General features: G+C 45.8%; 1 protein-coding gene across 4 annotated transcripts in view; it reads right to left on the minus strand.

Annotated features, from left to right (window-relative positions):
- The window catches only part of SMARCAL1 (SNF2 related chromatin remodeling annealing helicase 1), a 60,650-nt gene that overhangs the window by 12,126 nt on the left and 27,300 nt on the right, over positions 1-21,224 (minus strand). For all 4 annotated transcript variants that reach the window (XM_082689091.1, XM_082689092.1, XM_082689093.1 and 1 more), the window contains exons 11-14: positions 14,989-15,129; positions 10,816-11,034; positions 4,707-4,777; positions 1,306-1,408 (exon numbers count right to left, since the gene is read on the minus strand). In XM_082689091.1, coding sequence (XP_082545217.1) covers positions 1,306-1,408; positions 4,707-4,777; positions 10,816-11,034; positions 14,989-15,129 — 534 coding nt within the window. The remainder of the gene's footprint in view (positions 1-1,305; positions 1,409-4,706; positions 4,778-10,815; positions 11,035-14,988; positions 15,130-21,224) is intronic.

Consider the following 21,224-nt stretch of genomic DNA (forward strand, 5'->3'; position numbering starts at 1 on the left):
GCCCCAAGCTACCAGTTCTTGATTTTGGCTTGGGTCATGACCTCAGGGTCATGGGATCGAGCCCCCCATCTCAGGCTCTGCATTCAGATTCTCTCTCTTCCTCTCCCTCTGCCCCTCCCCTACTGCACGCATTTTCACACACGCTCTCTCTGAAAGAAAGAAGTTAAGAAAGAAAGATTGATTGCATAAAATGTAGTAAAAGATGAAGGAAGTTGAAAAGCAATTTATGGGGCACCTGGGTGACTCAGTGGGTTTAAGCCTCTGCCTTCAGCTCAGGTCATGCTCTCAGGGTCCTGGGATGGAGCCCCGCATCGGGCTCTCTGCTCAGCAGGGAGCCTGCTTCCTCCTCTCTCTCTGCCTATTTATGACCTCTCTCTCTGTCGAATAAATAAATAAAAAACCTTTAAAAAAAAAAAGCAATTTATGGTCCTAAATTTAACCAAAAATGAAAAGGGAGGTAAAAATACAATGTGTTTAAACTGTCCTGATTTAATTCTACATGGAGAAACTGGTGAAGATTGGGCAACATTTCCATAACTGTTACAACTTCACAAGTTTTGTTTATTTGATGTGTTTCGTTTTAATGAACATCCTTGGAAATCTTTCTGGATATTTTTCATTCAATGTAGTAAGGAACACAAGCTCTGTACTGAAGTCTGCATGTAGCCCATGTAGAACTAATAAAGCCACTTTGATGGTGCTAAGGAAGAACAAGAGGAAGAGAAGAGGATTCACGCAAATACTTGTTTCCACACAAGAGAATTTCTGCTACCTCCTTTTTTGACAATCTTGTACTTATTTACAGAGTCATGAAAGAGCCCCTGGTCCCAGCGGATCCTTGTGTTTTTTTGTTTTTTTTTAAAGATTTTACTTATTTATTTGACAGAGATCACAAATAGGCAGAGAGGCAGGCAGAGAGAGAGGAGGAAGTAGGCTCCCTGCTGAGCAGAGAGCCAGATGTGGGGCTCCATCCTAGAATGTGTTCTGGAATCATGACCTGAGCCGAAGGCAGAGGCTTTAACCTACTGAGCCACCCAGGTGCCCTGCAGTGGATCCTTGTTTTTAAAGCAAGGCTCCAGCCCTATCTGTAGAGGGCAAGGAAGACGTTCAAGGACACTGCTGGGAAGTATTCTGACCCTAGTGTGGTTCTACAAGCGAGAATTCTTTGGGAAGTCCTCAGCAATGTTTCTGGAAACATCACCTCACTTCTTTGGTTCAGACCTGCCCTCAACCTGCTCAGGACCACTCAGCATCCGACACACAAACAACAGAAGCATCCTGTGTTGAATTTCAAAGGGAGCTTACCTTTCTCTCAAGCTCTGTTGTAATTGCACTCAGGACTATTCTGTGGTGTGCGAACACTAGAAACTTCTCTCTCCCACTTTCCAGGAGGTCCAGGATATATTCACTGCGTCGGACAATGAGAGCACAATAAATTTAACATATACTCGTCCAGCTGAAATTATTCTACTGCATCTTTACCAGACTCCTTCGAGGTAGCTGCTCTCCCCTGCCCTTTCCCTCTTTCTCTGAGAGCTGACCTCTGACCCCCTTCCCCTCAGGCCAAGTCACCTGAGTAGCAGCAGCCAAATTAGGAGCTGCTCTGTGCAGAAAGAGTTCTTCCCTGCTTTTAAGTCATCTCCCATATGCAGATAAATCAAAGTATCGTTCCTTTTTATGTGTCTCTGATATGTTACTGAAAGTTTCTTACCATCTGGGATCACAGAAGATACGTACCAGTTTTCACTTTCGCTGCTACTATCAATGTAATGTGTTTTCAATACAAATTGAAATGTCGTCTAAGAATTGAAAATGTCTAGGCAGGCAATTACGGGACTTTAGACAGTAATCAAATTTCTGGAAGTGTAATATTGAAGCATAAGTAATAGTACTGAGGAGATACTCGGGGAAATCTCCCCAGCTCCCTTACACAGTGCATGGCAAGCTACAGGGCCACCTGCTAAATCGGTGGTAAGGGAATTTTTTTTTTTGTGGCAAAGAAGATGGAGTGAAGAACCTTATTTGCTTGCTCTTCATACTCCCCTTGATTTACTGTTTTTTCTTGACTTCCAACCCCCATCTTTAGCCATGGCCTTGAAGCAGGGCAGCTATGCCAGGCCCTGGAAGGGGTGGGGATCACCCAGTCAGACTCTGATGGCTTCCCTGGGATTAAGGCCCTGCAGGAGGTTCACAATCCCAGGACAGGTCACTGTTCCCACACAGGTAATGGGCAGGTAAGCCTCCTTGGACACAAACGGTAGGTCCAGGATATAGTCACTGCATTTGACAAGAAGGACTCACTTGGCCCGAGGTGATCCTCACACTTGGGTGTGTCTGGGCACAGAACAGACACTACCCTCCTTGGAGAAGGACAAATCTCAAAGGTTTCCTGTCAGGCAGGTGCTGACCCGTCCTCTAAGCATCTAAGAGTTATTTTCAAGCAACAGTATGGCCAACCAGGGAATGGATTTGAGTTCAATCTTTGAATAGTTGGTACTAATAGAATCTACTTTAATTAGTTTGAGAGACATAAAATTTGCCATGATATAAGCAAGAAAGTTTATTGCTACAGCATCAAAAAGTCACGAGGCCATAAAATCAAGTTGGACAGCTCATTAACAACTACAGGTCCCAGTCTTCCTAGTTCCTCTCTCCCTTCTGCATCTCAGATGTGGCTTTTTATTCCTATCCTTCCTGAGTCCCTAAGTTACCAGGCTGGAAATATCTGCCTATTACAAAACCACTGGCTTTTATATCAAAAGACGCCCATTAAAATGAAAACAAATGAAGACAGCAAAAAGAGGAAGAAAAACAATTAGCAGAAGAAACTGGGGTTTTAAGATTTATAATCTAATTTCCACTTAAGAGTTATGTGACTCTGAGGCCCAGAGATATACATGAAATTTACTCGGTCTCTGCATTTTTTAAAAATGGGGCCAGTTCGACTTACTTGACTGATCTCATAAAGAGGCTATAAGTGTGAAATGAGTTAGCAGATGTCACAACTGGTTGGAAATTAGAAAGCATTATACTATTTATCACGGAATTTTGAAAAAGTATGTTATAGATGGAATTTTACACCCCCCCCAATATCTTGTTGAAATAATAACCCCAAGGTGAGGTTATTATAAGATGAGACCTTTGGGAAGGGGTAAGGTCACACAGGCAGAGCCCTCATGAATGAAATCAATGTCCTTATCAGAGACCCCTCCACAGCCCAAAGAGCACCCTCGCCCCTTCTGTCAAGGAGGACAGGGCAAAGATGGCTGTCTGCAAGCCAGGAAGAGGGTCCCCACCAGATACCACATCTGCTACTGCCTTGACCTTGGATTTTTCAGCCTCTAGAACACTTCTAGGTGTGAGAAAAAAATTCTGTTGCTCAAGCCACTCAGTGTATGGTATTTTTGTTACAGCAGCCTATACACACTAAAACAAGGTAGCACCCAAGTTTATTTATGAGGTGACGGAATGGCCAGATTTAAAATTTCTAAGAGAAATGGGTGGTTCTGGGCCCAGCACTCAGTAGACCATGAATTTTGTAGGTCATGAGCAGAGAGGGCGAGGGAAAAGGATCACACCCTTGCCATCTGTTTTTCAGCAGCTCATGAGAAATGGGTTGGTGGGGGCAATTCTGATGAGTTCTGGAGAGAGAAGTTTCCAGGTTGTAAAACCACATCTGGAGTTCATTAGTCTCCTAACTGTCTCATAAATGAAAAGGGCAGTGCCCCGAGGGTGAAGGAGAGCTGGCCAACATTCAGCAGACTTTTCTTAGATTTGAATCATGTGGTGAGCGCACTCTCTTACTGTATTTAGGGGTGCAGAGGGAGAGGCCGGAGAGGCTGGGGGATCTGGAGGCTGAGTGAGAGGGTGGGATAGGCTGCGTGTGTCTCAATTTATCCACATATCTTGGTCCCCACAGCCAAGCTGGCACCGCTCAACCCACGCTAAATTCATTTTCATTGTAATTAAATCACTTGGACCATTATCCTGCCAGAGTCTCACATGAATGTTAAACAATAAAAAATCAGGCAAATGCACGTCATGAGAATTGCCTCAAGTTTCTACCACAGTGAATATTTGAACATGAGTGGGTTTTTCCTTTCTTTGAGAAAGGCAGACAATTTTTCAAATCAGTGAATACATTTAAGAAGAGGAATTATGACTTCAGCCTTAGTTTAGAAGGCGGAAGGAAAACTTCAGTGTGACTATGGCCCCTTGCCCGTATCTTTTGAACAAACTTTGACAGTTGCCTTTTTATGTAGGTAAATAATGGCTGAGACATGAAGTCTTTGGAGAATACCAGGGACTCCCCATAAGGCAGCCTTCTTGGTCTTCCATGAAACTCCACACTTGTGTCTCTAGGCAAATGACCACAGGTTTCCTACTAAGGGGAAAAGCTCACTTTAGTGTTAGGCCAGCACTACCCTCCTTGTAAGTGGTGGCAGCTCTAGACTACTGGTTAAGACAGGAGCTCTTGGGGACCCCAAACTTGACTGGCAGTGCTCCCGTGACAGGCCTTGCTCTGTGGCTGAGGAGGCTATGCTGTCCTGAACTTTATACCAAAGGCAGCTAGAATTCTAGGCTCTGATCCTTTCTTGCAGAGCAGCAAAACCATTCTGGCAGATTAAGGTAATAGGTATTTCTTTTTAAAGACGAGAGAGAGACAGAGTGTGGGAGGGAAAAGTCGACACTTGGTGGCCACTTACATGACAGATGGGATTTTAGCTTCAGCTGTTCTGTTGAAGAAGAGAAGGAGGGCTTCTTTCTGCTGCCGTTTCTGTAGAAAGAGAAGTCTCGGGTTGAAAGTCTCCCAGTCTGTGAGCCTTGGGATGAGCTATTGTAACTATCACCGCCTGGAGCTTTACAAATCCCAATGCCAGTTATCGGAGCTGGGAGACTCTGACTTATCCACTCAGTTGAGTCAAGCTACGGGAGCTGTAGAAACTTTAGTGTCACTGGAGACACGGCGGTGCAGGTACTCTATCATCTCCCAGGAACTGCTGAGAACAGCCAGTGAGACCAGCAACATGAGAACCCTCAGGAAAAGCATCTCAGCCACCCACACAGGCCCAGAGGATCAGCTGAAATGCTGTGAACCACTTCCTACAGCCGGCTGACAGCTTGCACATGACACTGGCCCAACCTGCTTTCTGCCTCCCCTTTTTCTTCTACCACGTTGTGTCCATACCCACTGACGAAGCTTCCTTCTGTCCAAGACTTACTGAATCATTTCCAACTGACCCCAACTAGTCTCTTCTAGTAACATCTCAAACCCATTATTCACGTGTCTTTAGGCCTGGCTCCCACGTTAGGTCATTGACCTTCCAGGAGAAGAAACCACGTTTTCCTTACAGTTGGCATCTAAATAAATACTAGTCAAGGACACAGGCACAGGAGACATGCAGACAGTTTCACAATATTATGAGAAAACATTTACTATCACTCTGCGCCCCCAGAGATGACAGACACCCTTACCATCACTGGTAGCGTGGCTCTCTCCTTCCACTAGCAAGTGTGGATTACAGATGCCCCTGGGGCCCGGTGAGGCCACTGACTGACACGATAGCTCCTTCATGTAACATAGAAGGGAGCCCACGGTTATAAGATCCGTGGCTCTGAAGCCAGGCTGCACCTTCAACAACAGACACCACAGGTGGTGGGACAGGCTGCTTGGTCCAAATGGCTTCCCGCCTCCCACCAGTGTCTTTCCTCGAGGACCTGACGAGAAACAAGGAAGATAACCTGCAACCACAGGAAGCTGGGGGGCCACTGCCAGGCTAGTGGGGCCATGTCATTGTTGTGTAGCGGTGGTGGCTGCCTTGTGACAGAGGTCCAGCTGAACTCTCCTGAGAACGCTTGTTGGAGATGCGACCCCATGACAGTGTGTCTTAAACTCTTTCTCGGCTACAGACCAGTGTAGACTCTGATGAAGCTCTGGACACACATGACTCTTCCTTTCTGCACGAAGGGCTCACAGACATCCTGGGTGCATTCACGTCTCCTTTAAGGGTCCCTCACAGCAGGCCAGGCCCTCTAACATAATGTGCTCCCTGGTAAGATACACCAAAGGGACAGAGCCAGGCTCCCCGGCGCTGACCTCACCCGCACTGGGCATGCCTCAAGGAGAGCTGTCCTGTCTTCACACGGACTCCTGTGCCCTTCGGAGACGGCCCCTGCTCCCGTGAGGTCTTTCCCTCTCACCCTCACCCGCTCCCTCCACACCTGCTAAGCAGAGAAGGAGAGGGCAGAACAAACAGATGGGCGATCGGCAGAAAGAATGCTGAGAAACCTCCCTGTTTGAGATTAGCCACTGAGCGCGGATCAGGTCTGGGGTGCAAACCCGCGATCACACTCAGCTGCGGGGTCGGTCTGGTGGGCACCTGTGGGGATGCTTCCAAGTGTGCCCAGCCCTGGGGCACAGCAACTCACTCCTTCACGTCTACCCTCACCATACAGTCTGTCTTCATAAATTCCTATGGAAGCTGCTTTCTCAGTGTCTGGTTACTTCGAATTGGGAGCTGATAACCCAGATGTCCAACTCAAAATTACTGGCATAATTCTAATATGGCCATGGGAGAAAAACACATATTGTGCTTAAAAGGAATATTTAACAACACAGAGAAGTGTTCAGGATGTAGTTTTGTAAACTGTTTTCCTCCCCGCCTGATAGATGTTTATAGGGTATCAATTCTGCTTTTATTTATTTATTTTTTAAAGATTTTATTTATTTATTTGACAGAGATCACATGTAGGCAGAGAGGCAGGCAGAGAGAGAGAGAGAGAGGAGGAAGCGGGCTCCCTGCTTAGCAGAGAGCCCAATGCGGGGCTCGATCCCAGGACCCTGAGATCATGACCTGAGCTGAAGGCAGAGGCTCAACCCACTGAGCCACCCAGGCGCCCTCAATTCTGCTTCTATAAATGTTACTATTATATACGTAAATTATACCTGTATCTATGTATAAGTATATACATAATGCACAGTTTAAAGCAAAATATACATACATTTTATAGAAAAACTACCCAAATGACAGATGCCAAAATTATATGATATAAAAGACAGGTGACTCTTGTTCACAGAATAGCAATAAGAAACACTTAGTTGCAATAGACAGCTATTTTAATGTAGGAGAGATCAATAGTTTTATCTTAAAAAAAAAAAATAACCCAAAACTGAGTAGACACAATACTACTGCATTAATGATCTCACTTCTTTGGCCAGCCACGGGCCAGGAAATTTCAAATAACCTGTGTTCTTTGTTCCCAGGCTTTTACTAAATTAGATTCACTGGGGTTTTGAATTTATTTTTTCTGCTGGAATTTGAATGCATTGTCGAACAGCAGAAGGGTGAACTGATACTGTCACCAGAAGTCTGCACGGACTTGTTCTATTTTTCTGTTCCTGGTCTTGCTGATCAAAAAATTACTATAGACAAAAGAGGATTAGAGTCAGCTTTTCTTAGCCTGTGAAGAGATAGCTATTATTTCGGCTGAAAATATGAAAGAGCTTTCTTTGTACATTATATTTTATAAATGGGCCCCTTCACCTTGGCTTCTGTGATTAAAAGCTTTTGAAAAAATGTCTTCCTCCAGATGGGAAGGTATGAAGGAAGGAAGAATCGCCCATTTCAGCAGTGCTGCACTGGGACCACCACCACCGGCAACTCGGCAGGGAAACTTGGGGCTACAAAGTAACTTAAAAGTGTCTTCACTTCACTTTTAATCTACTTTCTGTAGATTCACAGGCTTTCCTGACTTGCCTAAAACCATAAAACCACCAACCCCCATTTTCGCTTTTTCAACTCGGGACTTCACAGCCAGTCCCCAGTGGAAGGGGTGACACCGCACTGGAAGGGGTGTCAAGGGCCACCTGGCTGAACTCCCAGCTGACACTGGCTCCCCATCCTGAATTCAGGAAGGGTGTTGCCTCCGATCAGATCCACAGCAGACAGATGTACTACATCAGCGGCTTTGGAGGAAGAAAGGTTCTGGCGGTCCAAAGGGCAAAGCTCCGAAATTCATTTTCTACTTGGATGTTGGATCATAAAAATGAACTGACATTAAAGAACACAAAAGGGAACCAATTTATTAAGGACTTATCGGAAAGAATCTAGTATCTGGCTTCAGCGTTATACCACAGGTCATCCGTACTGACTCAGTTTCTCTCTTTTAGAAACCAACTCCTAATTTTCCCAAGATGCCAAGAAAACGGCAACTTCCAAGAACTGGGCTGAGAAGAGCTCAAGACTCTTTTTCTCTGCTGGAGTCTTGAATTCCACTGCAATCGAGGTTTTTCATAATCTGCACAACAGTGTATGACTCCGGGATGAAGAAGCAGAGAGAACAATCACCCAGCAGGAGGGACTCAGAGCGACTTATGCTGCCCTTGGGGACTTCTCCAGCGCCACGCCTACGAGGCACATTATGGCTCCCCTTTCTAGGTTAGGAAAATATCAAAATATCCCAAAGAATTTAGGGGATTTACGTAGCTACTGGAAGCTATAAAAATACCCAACATTTCTGATTTCCATGGTTTAGCCTAGTAAATTTCACATTATTGCCTATAAACTCAGCAATCAAACTCCAGGTTGCATCTGAAATCATCTTTAAAAAGAGCTCCCTAACCTAAGGGAAGGAACTATATAAATTGGCAAAAAAATTTTAAAAATGCTTTCAAACCTTGCTGCACTGAGTTAAAAATTCCCACACCTTTTGCGCTACATTGCACAATTTGCAGCTGCCCCCTGGCCACTCAATACACTGTTCCTCTTCAGTTTCAATGCCCACTGACCCCTTTTTCTGTGGTCTACACTGGCTGGCCTCTGCCTAGTTTGGGAGGGAGACCAGGGAGAGGTGAGGGGATCCTCTGGGGAATTCCACGAAATACCGATAGGCTTACTTCCACCACACACACAAGCAATTAAAGTGTAAAATAATTATAAACATTCAGATCTTTGCACCTAAAAATATCCCACATCTGAATTTTTCCCATTAATATTGTATTTGCTATACTTGTTCACTGGTTTTCCTGATGGCAGAGTTCACTTGTGGGAACAGTTAGTAGACATAACAGATTTAAGAGAATTATAAGGAAAAGCTTAAAACTGAGAAAAAGGATTTCCATTCAGGGGTAGGGGTGGCTTAGTCGGTTGAGTGGCTGACCCTTGATTTCAGCTCAGGTCCTGATCTCAGAGTTGTGAGATCAAGCCCCATGTTGGGCTCTGTCCTCAGCAGAGAGTCTGCTTGGGATTCTCATTCTCCCTCCTCCTGTCCCTCTCCCCAGCCCTCACTCTCTAATAATAAATAAATCTAAGAAAAAAAAAAGAATTTCCATTAATTGAATTTTTATCTCTAGAAATTAGAAAAAGATGGTACACCAACAGTGATTTTACCAACAGAAGACCTGCTTCTGCTCGTGTTCTCCTGAAATACAGTTTGAGAACCATTGGTCCGTGTCTCCATACCAGTACTGGGGAATACTGTTAGAAAACCCCACAGCAAAGAGATGATACCTGCTCACTTCCTCCAGACTACCCAGATTATTATATGTAATACACCATAAACTACGTACAGCTTGACAACTTGTAAGTGCATCTTCTACCCTACGCTCTTGTTTCTTAAAAGTTACCCAGTGGTCTTGCTCATAACATGGTAAAATAACATAAAAAAAACCCCACGCGTTCTGTCTCTTGTCATTCTTATTTATTTTGTGCTCTCCCAGAAGGCTGGAATCTCATCTTGATGTAACTGTCTTTATACAGGGTAATAACAATCCCAGATAATGCTTTATGATAATGTCAAAAAATGTCAATGACTGTTATTTTCTTGGCAATGAAAACGGCAAGGTTTCATCCCAAAAGGACAGAAATGGAGCTGGTATAAATTACTTTACCGCACTTAGCACAGTGTGACACTAAAGACAGATACGAAAGTGTTTTGAAAAGATAAAACCCCCATAGTGTTAAGACCTTAAAATGGAGGGTAACAGGCTTGGTTACAGCCTCAGTTCTGCCATGGAGCAGCTGTACGACTGAGGAAATCACATTCTCTGTGGGCCCTAGCGTCCCTCTTCCATGAAATGAAAACACTAGCTCCTTGCCAACCATAAACGACTATAATAAGGATTAAGGGCTAAGAGGGTTTGAAAACCCTACTTTTGTTATATAAGTGTCAATTTGTTATTTTGATTTAAAGAAGGTTAGTGTTGCCTGGGTGGCTCAGAGGGTTAAAGCCTCTGCCTTCGGCTCAGGTCATGATCCCAGAGTCCAGGGATAGAGCACCATATCGGGCTCTCTGCTCAGTGGGAAGCCTGCTTCCCCCCTCTCTCGCTGCCTGCCTCTCTGCCTACTTGTGATCTCTGTCTGTCAAATAAATAAATAAAATCTTTTTAAAAAATGTTAAAAGAAGGTTAACATATGTAACAAATATTCCTAGAACTAATTTCTAGCTGTTACTAGACTGAGTAACAGTTACTAGGCTTTAAGGCATTCCCCCAAAACACCACACATAAATTCCAGTTCTCTTTGGGGCATTCTGAATATACATCACCATTCTACAGTTGCCATGGGGTTTATTTTTATGACCATCTATCAATAGTGATCTACACACATACAAAACCACAAACGAGGAAAAGATTTTGGAAGCAGAGTGGTCGGCTGAGAGATGACATGGGCTCACTGTCCTTGCCCAGGAGCATGGGGAGAGGTCCAGGAACGGCAAGTTCAGAGAACTCTGGGTAACCCCCACAGACCCCCTCCAAGGAAGGAACAACTATGGACACATAGACTTCCAAATCCCCACCTGAAGCCCCAGACTCACAGTTTTGTCTGTGGTGGTCATCTCCTTGGCCGCGGCATCCAAGGCAGCCCTGGCCTTGGTGCTGATCCGACCGGGGGCAACGACCACCATCTTGCGCTGCTTGGGCGGGAGCTGGGCAAGGACGTCGCTCTTGAGGCGTCGTAGCATGACTGCCTCCTCCAGCAAGAGCTTCAGCTCGCCGAGGTTGGAGGAGCCTGAGTAATCCCATCCCCAGGGATGCTGTGAAGGGAGAACCAAGACCCACAGCCAGTTAGGTTCTCCTAGGGCCAAGCTAACAGGGCTGCAACCGCGGCGGGCTCATGAGGACCTCTCCCTGTGGCTTTGCTCAGAGAATTTCAGGTGGCTCTAAAGGATGAATGAAACCTTATATAATACAGATGGGAATGAAAAAGGAAAAGAGAGAGTATGGAATAAAGCGAACTAAAAACATCCATCTTGGTGTTCTACACGCTGAATTTTCCAGCAGCAAATTCAGGACGCTAAGAGCTCCGGTGTCCATTACATTTAAAAACAAGACGCTCTGCTTGTCAGACTACTCCTGTATTCTAAATAAGGAAATCGTCTTCCCCAGGGCTTATCCTGAAGTCCACTGCACGTGGTAATAAATCACGTTTTTTCAGTAATAGCTTTCTTTGAGGAGATGTATTGAGATTTAAGAAGCTGTTGTTCCTCAGCACAAGCTAGCCCAGCACAACCAAGCGCAGTGAGATGAACACAGTGTGTTGCTGCTGGTGGTGGGGATTGAAGGGGAGGAACCGCGAGCACGGGCTTTGGCCAGTCTGCCTGAGACCAGAGGTGGGTTTGAGGGTACCAAGGTAGTCCTTCATAAAAATGGTTTCTTCACTTAGTAGCTCATGGGAGGCTATGAGCAAGAATATCTATTGCCTGTCACACAGCTAGAGAAGATGTTAAAATGAAAACCGTGTCGTGCACTAACAATCTTATTCGAAACAGAACTGACATCTACAGTCCTGCAGAAAATGAGGTGATGTGTATTCTGCTGCTTTATGTTTCCATCTGTTGCCTCCCTTCCTGTCTCCACCTCCCGTGACCATAAACCGCCTCAGGTAGAAGCTAGTCTTGTTCAAGTTCAATGGTGAGTAGACCTAGTCTCCAATGGTGAGGACATGGAAGGTGTCCTTTGCTAAACAGAGAACAGAAAGAGATGGTCAAAGGCGGAGAAGTGAAATGACCAAAAACTGCTTCTTCTTTAAGAAAACACTCTGAAATCAACTAGAAGTTTTCAGCAACTGTCTTCACGCAATGGGGTCGAAAATGAGCTCAGCAGGGGGCATTCTCTTCAGCGGCTTCTCTCAATGCAAAAAGCTAGTCACAGTAAAAAAAAAAAAAAAAAAAAAAAAAAAAAAGGCGGCCCTGCGCTATGGGCTGCATTAAATAAAAATCTTACTGGGAACAAGCAGATACCATAATTAATTTGGATAGCTTGCTCCTATGTCAGCTTTTAATCTTGTAGGTTAAAACCCCATATTACCCAAGACTTAAATTTTAGAATAGTCATAATCCAACAAGCTTTTACTGAAAATTTACCCTGTAGCAGGCACTGGGCTACGTGGAAGGAGAGGAAGGCACGGTCTGTGCTTGTTTTCTTGGTTGTTAGTGGCGGGGAGGGGACACAGTGAGACGGAGAGAAAGGATGAGCTTAATAAGGATGGCACGAAGACTGCAGGGATGGTGGGCAGAGACTGGGGACATGGGAAGGGACAGTCTGGGGGTAAAGGCAACAAATTCTGTCTCTGGCCCCTACCATCACTAGCTGATCATTATACCATGAGCCTGGACAGCCAAGGAAGAAAAGATCGTTTCCAGAAAGTGGGTCACTTGCAAATAGGATGGAGGTACGAATCACTCATGACGAGTTTTGAGGGACCATGACAACCATGTGGAATCTAATCTGGACTGATTCACGGGGAAAGTGCATTACGGATTTTGTTAAAGAAGTGTATGGCTTTAAATACATTTAATAACAGAAATTTCCTGCCTCAATAAGCGGCTAAAAATGGTTTGCAATTAACTTTGCAGAGCACTACAATTTACATTATAAGTACTTTGTTTGAATGTAAGTGGGTATTTTTAAAGTACTTGAAAAGTTTTTTGAAAAAAGTTCTTAAAAAATAAGGCAGACAATCTTATTTACATCACAAACTTGCATAGCAAGGCTTTTTCCTCAAGATGGCATGCGTCATGGGAAAGCAACAGCCACTTCTCCCAAGAGTCAGCATCTTCGATGCAAATAGTGGCTCAGTATGTTTGTCATTTGATCACAAAACAGGAATCCTGAAGGCCTAAACTAATAGGGGTCTTCAAGTCGGGTCGGAGCCTCTGCAGCAGGGGCTACTAGAAAGAAGGCAGGCATAGCTTGGGCTGTAGTGTCGAGGTTTACGAAGTTACAGCAGGACAACTGAGGAAAAGGAGAAGGAATCCACACTTGAGAGAGGGGCTGGAGTCTGCCGTTCTAACTCATGGCCATATGGACCCCCGTGGGAACAGAGTTTGGGAGTGCGAAAAGCTGGACCTTGCGAGATGAAGGTCAGCCGCTGAAGGATAAATTCACTGCCCCGGCCACTTTCAAAAACAGAGATGAGAAAGAAAAAGTAGTGAATCTTCCCTTGGGTTTTTGGATTGTGGAAGTTCCAGAGCCTGGGTCAGAGAGAGCTACCAGGGTCCCAGGAAGCAAATGCCAGCCAGCCCGGCCCACACCCCAACCGTCTGCATCTGCGAGGTCATCAGCCAGGAGTTGGGCTTCCACCTCCCACAGCCACACCAGACTCTGGCAGCTCAGCAAAGAGATAGGCTGTATCCCACTGGCAGGTCTGGAGAGAGAGCAGAAGGCACTAGCAGCCAAGAAGGAGGAGCCCCCTCCCGAAGAGAAAGTGGCCCAGTCCCAGAAGAAAACAGCTCAGCTGAGTAAGGAAGAAAAAAGGAACACCTCGGCAAATAAGGAGCTGATTCTCCATGTCATCCTTTCTCGAGCTGTTTTTGGGGAAGAACACTGGAAACATGCACAGGCTCTGGCCAAGCCAGTTATGGCTGCCTGACACAGCTCAGGAGACAGGCTGGGGCCACCATGAACATGCTGCTGACACAGAGGGAGGCACGGCCACAGACAAGGAGAGAGGAAATCGCGGGGACTCTGGTGAGGAGCCTCTCTGCTGAGAAGGACAGTGTCCCATGCTCAGCTGGCTTGATCAGACTGATGAACGCTGACCGACTCAATGGGCCATCAGGAGGAACGGAGAATCGGTGAACAATGTCATTTAAACATTAAAATGTTCATTTTCAGGCTTACAAAAGTAATCCACTTTGGTGTACATTATTTTCCAATCATATATGAAAGAGAGGTGGGGTGGGGGGAGGAGGAGGGTTTGGGAAGGAGAGGGAGAAAGAAGGAATGAATGAATGAACGAATGATGGGAAAAATCTCACATCCTACTTTTTTCCCCACTCTTGTATTTCCCCCAGTCATTAAGTACTTTTTTTCAATTAAAAGAAATTGAGGTTTTAGAAATCAAGGGTGTGATTGCAACGGCATTCACGGTTACAAGTTCCCTCTGCCATTCTTGAAGACTGAAGCTGTGAAGACCAGAGCCCCAGAGGCACCTGCCCCATTGGCACTGTGTTCCTACAGGTAATCTGTAGGTCAGAGGCACCTGCCCCACTGGCACTATGTTCCCACAGGTAATCTGTAGGTCCAGGGCTTCTGGCCTGTCGAGCAGGCACAATTCACTGTGATGAGTCCATGTTTTGGCTGATGAGAGCCCACGAGGCAGCTCCAGATCACTCCCCCTCTGCCTGTTTCAAGGCCTCTGCTGTGTCTTCTGTGCAGAGGGTACAGGCCCCTGCCACACCCCAAGCTCACCTCTGGGCACTTCTCAGAGCTCCGGGCACCTATAAAAAAGCCACCGGTCCCCTTATTGGGAAACACTCCCCTAGAATCATAAGCGTTAAAGCTAGGAGGGACTGTTCTTATTCTCAAGGACACAGGAAGGTCAGAGTTAGGCGCAAAGCAGAACGAAATGTGGGTCTGGCTCCCTGGCCAGTGTGCTTCTGATCAACCATGGCCAAAGAGAAGGAACAAAAGGTAAGTATCAAAATCAGGGAGAGGGACAGGGTGGTGGGGGAGAGGGGTAGAGAGGGAGAAGAGAGAATAAATACCCGCTTGGCATCACAGTAGCGAAGTCCAAAAGCGTGAAACTGAGGGAAGAAAGTTGGCCTGACCCCGATGATCTGGGTGTAGAGCTCTGCGGGCCGGGACATAGCTGGTGTGCCAGACAGCAGAATCACTCTCTTCGCAAGCTGCAAGACAAAGAGCCAAAGGTGCTGAGAATGCACAGAGGAGCACCTAGGGACTATCCCAAATGCCCCACTAGGATTGGAGCTGGATGTCCAGGGAAGAACAAAATCCCCTGGAATGCAGTAAGAGTACTCCTCCCTTCCCGGACACCCTGACTGCTGGCAGTTCTGCTGTTTGCTCCTCTTGGAAACCAGGCAGATCTACATCCCAACGACTCCACAGGCTGGCCTCACTCCAGATCCTAGTGTGGCCCAAACCTGGAGACTCTAAGCAAAGGTACTGTGGCCAGAGAAGAGAAGCACACGTGTTCTGAGACCCTCATGGTGTGACCCATGTAAGCAGCAGGATGCCGCACTTCAGGCTGGCTTTGTCATAAGTCCCTACATCAGGACTGAGCATGTGATATTGAATTCCAAACTCTCCATCTCCCTCACTGTGAGCGTCTTGAGATCAGGGCTGTGGTCACCTCTATCTTCTGAAGCACTTAAAAATGTCTGCTGTATGCTGAGAAATATTCCGCTACCCAATGTCCCTGGGGAAGACAGGATAAACTCCAAGAATCCAGCATTGGAAGAGGAAGTGGAAGTGGCAGGGAAAGCAGGTCTGACCAGCCTCCAGAGCGGATCTCTGATACCGGAGTTGAACTTCCAGTCAGATCCTGACACGGAGGAGCCAGCCTTTCTCACCGCTAGGAGGCAGAGTCGGGGTGGCCTGTGCACCAGCCTCTCCCTGATTTTCTTCGGAGGGAAAAAAGGCTGTCACTAACTCGGCTGCACAATGCTTTGACCCCAGAGCTCCCTGATTTCACTCATTTTGCAGGTAAGAAGGACTTTCAAAAGGGGGACACAGGTCCATTTACCCTAAACTCAGCCTGTGTGTGCAGCAGCCTGCTCAGCAGTGGGTAGGATGGAAATAAATGGTCGATTCTAATGATGAACTCCAGGTTCCTCACTAGCTAGACCCCAACCTGACCCAAGGAGATCAGACCTAAATACCGCACCTCTTCCTAAAATGGGAAGGAGGACGAGAATAAAGGAGACACCCCCCCACTGTATGAGGACACAGAACGGCCAAAAATTCTTGGAAGTAAAATCCATTTCAGCCCTGTTGTCTACAAACACCTTGTTAACCACTGTAACCTTGAGTTAATGAAGAGAGTATAAGGCAATGGCGAGCAGTAAATCACCTAGGGGAGGAAATGAGGTTTTCAAATAGATATGTTGCCTCATAAAATAAATAAATAAAGGTGCAACAGAGGGAAGGAAAATGTTTCTTTATAAATATACAACATATACAACTCCCAAGACGCACTTTTGCCCTCACAGTGACTGGCAATACCTGATTCCATTATGACAGGAGAGCTCTGAATTTCTCCAGCTATAATTTTCCACAGTTCAATTACTGAGGCTTCTAATTTCCTGCACGGTTTAATGCAGACTCATTAAAATAACAATGAGCTTCTCGAATGACGTCTGTAGCATCCCTTGCCTTGGCTCAAGACCGCTTCAATGAAACGGGGAAAATGAGAAGTCTTATCAATAAGAGAAAATCGGCCTATCATCCCAAACCGCTGCTGTTGTCTGGGGATGGAGCCTGGGCGGAGACAGCTCACCGATCAGGTGATGGAAAATAACTCCCAGATTCTCGGCTGGTACAGGACAGAGTTCATTCTGAGCCCATTCTCCCATACACTGACCAGACTAGGGGGGTTTGTGACCACTGAAGACGGACATTTGCGGATGCTTAAAAAGCAGAGGCATCATTATGGAAAAAGAAAAAGCCAAGCCTTGAAAAGAAACCAGAACAGCGTCTTTTTTATTCTGGAATGATTTAGCCTGCTCCCCACGCAGCCCCAACAAGTTGGTACTGTCATCACTGTCGTCAAACGGTCTTTAATCCTGCCCAGCTGCCCGTGATTTGTGGGCACCCTCCACCTGGAGAACCTCCAATTTCGGAAAACAGAAATGCATAAAACTACGTAAGTCAACACGGAATGGAACACTTTACAGTCAATTCCTCTGGCTAACAAAAGAGCAGCACTCAGGAAACCCATCAGGGAGCGATGCAAACAATAATTTCTGTGTGATGTCTGAGAGAAATGGTGTGATTCACAGGAGCAGACGCCACTGGGGGCAGATGACCCTCAAAGACAGGTTCAGTCTCCTCAGAGATTAAGGTCATCAGTTCAGCCCTCAGGAACAAGTTGCTAGCAGGACAAGTTAGTGGATGTAATTTGCCAAGGAGAATCTAATCCAACTCAGAATAAATAAACTACACACAGATCTTGGATCAGCCAAGAGAATGTTCTGTTGCAAAGAAGAGTTGAAATTGTTTTAAGTTCATACGAGAAGTAGCCTGGGAATTCTTCATCACTTTCTGTTGTTCTATCTTTTTCCAACGTAGCCGATAACTTGCTTTACCAAATCATTCTGATTGGGTATAACACACCTCAGCAAGACTCAAGACTGGGGAAAGTCATGCTCCCCAAAGTCGCACCCTGTTCTTGCCCCATGTTATTTCTAATGGTACTCTAAATGAAGTCTGGTCTATAGGTGGAGTCCCTTGTGATTCAGAAGTACCGCTTGAGAAGGCTGGGGACATCAAAGAGAAGGTCACGCCCATGCCACCCAAGTATCCTGATACACACAAGCCCTGTGTCACAGGGACGCTGGAGCTACGCTGTCACGAGTTCAGAAGTCATCATAAAATCTTCAAAAACAAGGAGAATGGCAAACACAGGTTGGGGGCCTGGGACCAAAAGTACACAGATCAAGAAGAAAGGCAGGATCACAGGCACAAGCCAAAAAGCAACAGAAGAGTCAACACCTGCGGTTAAATCTAAACCCTGAGAACAAGAGGGAAAACTCACTCTTCAAGAGCCATCCAGTGACTGGAATCTGGGAGAAGATCGAAATTCTTCCCTCTCTCCAGGACACCCAAGGCCAAACCAAGACGAATGGCATCATTACGGCCCCTGTTAACCAGAAGCCACTCCAGGGATCTGTAGAGGGCCGCCTATGGCCCAATGATACCTCATAAATGGCCTTTCTGACTCTGGTTGGGTCAGCATATTTCACATAAAACGGTTCCTTCTAGGATCCAGGCTTCTCCCAAAAGGAAACAAAGCTCCAGTCACAAGTCTGAGTGCTACTGCCAGCACCAAACTGATTTGCACAGGAACTGGAGTGCTTTCAAGGCAAGCAAGCGTCATTGCTTTGACATTAGCGAAATACTGACGCTACGTAAAAGTTGACGAGTTCTGAGGGAAGAACAGAAAGAAGGATGTGACTCTAAGTGTTCTGGTTCAAAAATACCAAAATGTATGAGAACACATCCAATGGCATAATTACAGCTAATGAAAGTTACGTTGTTTCAAGGCATGCATGGGCATAGCTGTTATTAATCTAACAAAGAGGCTCAAATTAAATATTAAATACATTTTCTTCCTCTGGAAAAAAACAGTTTTTCTCCCTTAAGTGTGAGACTCCAGTAATTTCCTTCCTGATTCTGTGATAAAATGGAGGAAATTCACCAGAACAGCAGGACCACAAGGGACTCCTCCTGCAGCCTCGTCACACTGGGAGAGCCGACCCTCCCAATGACCCCACTTTCCCTTTGGGCTGAGAGGAGCCAAGAGCATCTCTTCTAGATGCAGGGACACTGGGTTTTCTACCACGTGCTTGCATATGATGTGAAAAGATGGTCATCACAGTACTGTATGTAATGGCTGAAGACTGGTTACAAACCCATAAAAAGGGAGCAGGTGATACATATTAGGATAGATTTACACAATACAATACTATCTGCAAGCATGAGGTTGAGTCATCCAAAATGAGGTGGGATGATTTCCAAGATACACTATTCACAGAAAAAAGGCTGGAGCAAAGCAGTGGTTGAGGAATACTGTAAGGAGAGAGGAAGGAAACACGCACGCACAGGCTTAGCTGGGCACAGACGAAATTTTAGAAGTGAAAGTGAGAATCTGGTAACGCTGACCGCCTTCTGGGACAGAAATCAAGCAATGAGGGGCCCAGAGGTGGGAGAAAGAGTTATTTTTCACAGGACACCCTTTTGAATATAGCATCTCCTTAAACTCCTCTAATGAGAAAGGAGAAAAGAAAAAGCTCGTACATTTCAGGCCGCTCCTCTTGTTTCACTTCACCAATCAATAGGGATGTAAAAAGGACTCTTCCCACAAAAAGAGAAACAGCTATTTAGTAGGAAAGGACGGTGGGAATCTGAGGGCTTTTTCCCTCTGGAGAAATAATCGAACACTAGTCTGGCAAGAAAAAGCGCTATAAATCAAAGAAAAACTCAAACACATACCTCACTGCTCTAAAATAAGAGACTGACAACCTTCAGGTTGCAGTCTTATGGAGAAGACTGGGTGATTCGGGTTGAGTGGGAGTGAAGATGGTTATGCCTGGTCACACTGGACTTCAGAGGCATCGATCAAAAAGTGAACTCTTGGCCCAGCAATTCTATACATAAGAATCTGTCCCACTAGGTCAAAGTGTGCAAGCTACGAATATGCAGATGATGTTCACTTGCAGAATTATTTATAAAATAGCAACGAGATGTCCAACACTAAGGGTTAAATTATGGGATACATCCATCGAGCAGAAGGCTCTGGAGCCATTAACAATGATGACCTTGCCCTGCAATGGACATGGTAATGGTGGATTCCTCTGTCGAAGGGAATTAAGGTGATTTGAATTTTGTTCCTCATAGCTTCCTGTTGCCTACTTCCACACATGTGTACATAAAAAACAGAACTATCTTGCTTGGTAGCCCAAACGAATAGTGCTGTAGGGGAAGAAAGACGTCACATTCCCCAGGGAACCACAACACCAGTTTCCTACAACCTAAGCCACATGTGCCCCACATGCACCTTTAAGAGACCCCCACTTGCAGGACACAATCTGGCCTGGCTAGCTCACACACTGTAGGATATCACCAAGTTACCTCATCATGCACATTTGCTGAACATGGCTTGAAACATTAACTCTGAGAGAACAGTTCTAGGACATGCACAAGTCAGAGGATCAAGAGGTACTAAATTAAGCCCTTATGTGGCTTTTCAAAGGCATATTTTACTTCTCCCAAGTCTCCTCTTGTTCAAAACCATTTAGGTCCATGTCTTTAGAGTATCCAGATCAGTGGTTCTCAACAGAGAGGGAGAGGAGTTATCTGCCCCTCCCCAGCGCATGTCTGGCAGTATCGGAAGACAATTCTGATTGTCACCACTGGTGTGGGGGTGGGAGGGTGCCACTGGAGATTAGTGCATGGAGGCCTGGCATCCTGCGAAACACCCTACGGGGCACAGGACACCTCTGCACAGCAAAGAATGATCCAGCCCAAAGTGTCCACTGTGCCAAGCCGGAGAAACTGATCCAGATGAAAATGCAGCAGAGAAATGAAAGGTCTGGTTAGCAGAATGGCTCATAATGCCTCAGCTCTGCCTCCACTCAATCCCACCAGCAGCCTGGAATCCTGTGAAGTCAACATCTCAGACGAGAGGGGCTTTGAGACACCTCCATAATCAGCAGGCTATGTTCATGGTCCTATCCTTCAGCGTGTTAACTCATCCAAGTTCTGTAGCAAGTGCAGAATCATCTATACTAGGTAAGAGCTAAAAGATTGGTCTTAAATGTATCCATTTGAAATACACCCATGATATTAAAGATGTAAATATGGCTTTAAAAGGTCTGGCCTAGAAGTGTTATGTTTCAGAAACAAGTATGTAGTCCAGCTTGCCTAGCCAGGCGACTGGCTGGCTCAGTCGGTTAAGCGTCTGCCTTCGGCTTAGGTCATGATCCCAGGATCCTGGGATCGAGCCCCATGTCGGGCCCCACATCCGGCTCTCTGCTCAGTGGACAGCCTGCTTCTCTCTTTCCCTCTGCCCCTCCCCCTACCTGTGCTCCCTTGATCTCTCTGTCTCAAATAGATAAAATCTTTTAAAGAAAAGCTTTCCTCTGCACCTGTAGTGATACAACCTACTTACTGCACAGCTGCTTCTAAGCAATCAGGGGCACAGATTTAATTCTAGGTATGGCTGTAATACTAGAACCACAGTAAGAAGATCTGTTAATGTTTC

Source organism: Mustela nivalis, assembly GCF_964662115.1.
Source record: "Mustela nivalis genome assembly, chromosome: 11".
NCBI classification, from domain to species: Eukaryota; Metazoa; Chordata; class Mammalia; order Carnivora; family Mustelidae; genus Mustela; species Mustela nivalis.